This window comes from Dendroctonus ponderosae, unplaced genomic scaffold (assembly GCF_020466585.1).
Source record: "Dendroctonus ponderosae isolate FM_Combo_2020 unplaced genomic scaffold, Dpon_F_20191213v2 Dpon_F_20191213_6, whole genome shotgun sequence".
Classification (NCBI taxonomy): Eukaryota; Metazoa; Arthropoda; class Insecta; order Coleoptera; family Curculionidae; genus Dendroctonus; species Dendroctonus ponderosae.
Window position 1 is genome coordinate 3,914,529 of NW_026018814.1, and position 3,701 is coordinate 3,918,229.

Genomic DNA, 3,701 nt, shown 5'->3' on the forward strand with positions numbered 1-3,701 from the left:
TATTCGAGTATTCGGATATTCGAGTTATGACTACACATAATTATTCGCTTTTTAAATATTCGAGTTTGATTCCGAGCGCTACCTGGCAAGTGTTTTATTTGGATTTCTTGTAGATGATGACAGAAAGTGATGTTGTTTTGGTAACCGGATTCGGCCCGTTTGGCGAACATGCAGTGAACGCCAGTTGGGAGGCTGTGTCCCTTTTGCCGGGCACAATCGCTGGATGTACCATTGTCAAACAAGAAATTCCCGTATTGTATAGGCAAGTCGAGGAAATCGTGCCTCGCCTCTGGCATCGGTACAACCCTAAGGTGGGCAGATTTGGCGACACTTTCTCCCATTAACCCCCCCAATGGTTTTAGCTTGTTGTGCACGTTGGCGTGTCTTCGGCAACTAGGGAAATTCAGATTGAAACTTGCGCCAATAAGAAGGGCTACAAACGAGCTGATATTGAGGACACTTGTCCAGCAAATGGACAAGTTTGTTACGGACAGGCCGACACTATCCAGACCAGCCTATGCGCTAGGACAATATGCGAGAGACTTAATCAGGACTCGACCTGGAAAGCGTCCATTTCCAATGACCCGGGACGGTAACGAGCCACTGAATGTCCCCGACTAGAAATGAAACCAGTCCCCGTTCTAGGTACTTGTGCGAGTTTATCTATTATGTATCGCTGAGCCACAACAATCAGCGAACACTGTTCGTTCATGTTCCACCCCTCAACGAACCCTTCAGCAAAAGTCAGCTTGCCAGGGCCTTAGAGGAGATTGTAAAATGTGCGTTGGAACTAATTGGCGATACTGAAGAACACAGTGCACACTTTGCTAATGATAGTGTTCGGATATACAAAAATGGTCGAGCTGCAGCTGCCTTTTAGCTCAAAACTCTTGCGCAATCATCTTATTGGGTTTCCAGAAACGCTCGTCTGTGTGTTCATAGTGATGATAAATATTTCGATAGCAATATTGATAAACACTACCTTGTACGCCTTGATGTCAAGAACTCGTTGGTTAAGTGTTGTATTGTCACAACCACAGATCACAGAGTAATCCTCTGTTCCCACTTAACGTGTTCTGTCTTTATCTATGGTTCATATCTTGACAAGGAAAGAAAGTCAACATATCTAATCTGCCCCACAGACTATTCACTATTCTCTATTTTGCGATCTGTGGTTAGTGGATTTGAAAACACGAATGGCTCATCGAGCGAAAGGGTTTTACTAAGTAATCAGCTTTATACAGCCCAAAGCTCTAGCATACCAACTCTAGGCAGATAGCATTTCCTAAACCTCATCCATTACAAAAACGAACATCACGAACAATATTTTCAATTCAAACAGTATTTGAATCGTGTAAAAATTCTACATTATATGTTTGAATTGCAATGTTATTTTGTGCAAAGCACAGATTATCAAACTTTCCTAAGACAAGTCCAAATGTATTAATTGGCGGTACCGTTTTTCATATAGACACTCAGACAGATGGTTTACTTTGAATATATGTTAAACTCGAACTAGATATAAGATTTTTATGTTCATAGTGCCTGCGAATTCCTATTTTGAGCGGATCGGAGAATTAAAACAGTAAAATCTCAAGCAGTAAATAAATTTCTATGAACAGTTTACAATGTGCTTTAGTAATTATTTTGTTTTTGAGTCTTTGCACATAGTTGCTGTGTAAACAGTAATATAAATTAATCCTTGCGACGAATCATGTGCATTATTAATAAGTGAGTTTCTTCAATAGTTCATCAGTAAAATTCTGTAAGCCCAATCAAAATATTTAAATATCTACCGTTTACTGTTTCATTGTTACACTTTCGTTAGAATATGTAAATTACACTACATGAAAATATATTCAATTTATCTGGATGAAGATCTTCTGGATCTTAACAGGCAATGCAAAAGATATTTTTTTTATTGATTATTATTATCTTTTAATTTAACTATTATTCTTGTTATTAACTTAATTCCGTTGCATTTTACGGCTTATATAAAAGCAGGACTTGCAAGACCAAGACCAAGATCAAAACCAAGACTTGCTCTTTTAATCAAGAGAAAGTCTTGGTCTTGCTTTGCTCATCACTAATTAGTTTGAACATTTTAGAAAGTTTTTCATAATTTAACAAGAAGCAAATATGTAAGTGTAGTGTTTGTGTTGTTACACGTTATCAATCGTGAAAGGCATTAAACAATCCCTGTTTATGCAATAAACTTCATGATATATAATGGCGTACGCAGGACTTCATTTTCTCCTTGTTTAAGTAACTTTCCAAAGGGAAAACTAATAAAAACGTATATACTAGTCATAAACGCTATGCGTATGTAAACAACCCGTCCATAAACAAAACAAAATTGAAAATTTTGGGTTAGTTTGTGTTAGTGTCGTTGAATCCAAATGATGGATCCATGACAGGCGTTACTGCGATGAGCCAGTCGTAAATGTAGTTCATCTCTCGTCTTTATCTATGGTTCATATCTTGACAAGGAAAGAAAGTCAATATATCTAATCTGCCCCACAGACTACTCACTATTCTCTATTCTGCGATCTGTGGTTAGTGGATTTGAAAACAAGGGGAAATTCGATTAAATATTATCTATCTGGAGTCATAGATAAAGACAGTCTGGAGTTATTGTTGATTAGTGCATAGCCTACGTGTGATCTTTCCATAGCGAATATTTCTAATGTGAAAACGATCACAAGACCAAAACATGACTTGCGAAAACTTGTTGGAAAAACTGAACGGACTTCACAGGGCTGAGGTGCTCCCCCTTGTGGGATTGCTGGTGGAACTGGCTGACCGCATTTTGGAGCGGCCTGATAATGCTTCGCTAAGGAAAGTGGAATCCAACCAGGGCACTGGTCGAACCCTTCTGCAGAGCGAGGCAGGGTTGTTCGCTTTGGAAGCAATGGGTTTTGAGAAGGTAACATTCAAGTAGTATTTGAAACCTTCAATATATCGGCGATGTACAGGTGGGAGTTGGACAATTCCTAAGGCAAGATGCCGACCTGACCAAGCTATCCAGGGTCAAGGAGATCCTTGCGAAATTTCAGAAATCTGAAAGTAACCAGGAGAATCCCTTTAGATTGCTATTAGAGCCCTGCGCGGAAATAGATCAACAGTGCAATCCCCCAATTAGACCCATTGTGTTGCCCCCTGTAACATTTGTAAGTTTTCAACCTCAATTGCATGAGCGCATCAGTAAATAAGAAGTAAGCTGTTCCAGCATCACACACAGCATTTCTTCGCTAGAATAGAGCGCATCTTCCATCAGTGTCTCAGATACGAGTCTCCCGAGTTGCTTGCAAGGGCCAGGCAACTGGTTCCCGTTATCGAATTGGAACTGGCCGCCCAGAGCCGGTTCAGAGTTCTACAAAAACAAAGCAAGCTAAGTTAGGCCAAAAGTCAAGCACCAACCTCTATCAGCATCCTAATCTGGAGTCTTTTTAGACCAGGTGGAACTGCCAGTTTCCATCCAAGAGATGTTGATTTTGGAGCTGTTGCGCTGGTTTAAAGAAGACTTTTTCACGTGGGTGGACAGTCCGCTTTGCGAGAATTGCCAGGGCGAGTCAACATTTTCCCACATGGCCACTGATCCTAATCTGAATGCTTACACCAAGAGAGTGGAAGTGAGTATATCGTGTACCGCCCACATAGCAAAATGATATTCCCAGAATATACCTGGAACATTCATGTGA

General features: G+C 40.2%; 2 protein-coding genes across 7 annotated transcripts in view; both read left to right on the forward strand.

Annotated features, from left to right (window-relative positions):
• Positions 1-1,624, forward strand: part of LOC109541667 (pyroglutamyl-peptidase 1) — an 8,481-nt gene extending 6,857 nt beyond the window's left edge. For all 5 annotated transcript variants that reach the window (XM_019910567.2, XM_048667733.1, XM_048667732.1 and 2 more), the window contains 3 exons: positions 114-311; positions 363-592; positions 646-1,624. In XM_019910567.2, coding sequence (XP_019766126.2) covers positions 114-311; positions 363-592; positions 646-880 — 663 coding nt within the window. In that variant the 3' untranslated portion in view covers positions 881-1,624. The remainder of the gene's footprint in view (positions 1-113; positions 312-362; positions 593-645) is intronic.
• Positions 1,625-1,935: 311 nt separating this feature from the next.
• The window catches only part of LOC109541665 (peptide-N(4)-(N-acetyl-beta-glucosaminyl)asparagine amidase), a 4,653-nt gene continuing 2,887 nt past the window's right edge, over positions 1,936-3,701 (forward strand). The window contains exons 1-4 of one of the 2 annotated variants that reach the window (XM_019910562.2): positions 1,936-2,926; positions 2,976-3,170; positions 3,221-3,395; positions 3,454-3,632. In XM_019910562.2, coding sequence (XP_019766121.2) covers positions 2,714-2,926; positions 2,976-3,170; positions 3,221-3,395; positions 3,454-3,632 — 762 coding nt within the window. In that variant the 5' untranslated portion in view covers positions 1,936-2,713. The remainder of the gene's footprint in view (positions 2,927-2,975; positions 3,171-3,220; positions 3,396-3,453; positions 3,633-3,701) is intronic. The other variant, XM_019910563.2, reaches the window with a different exon arrangement.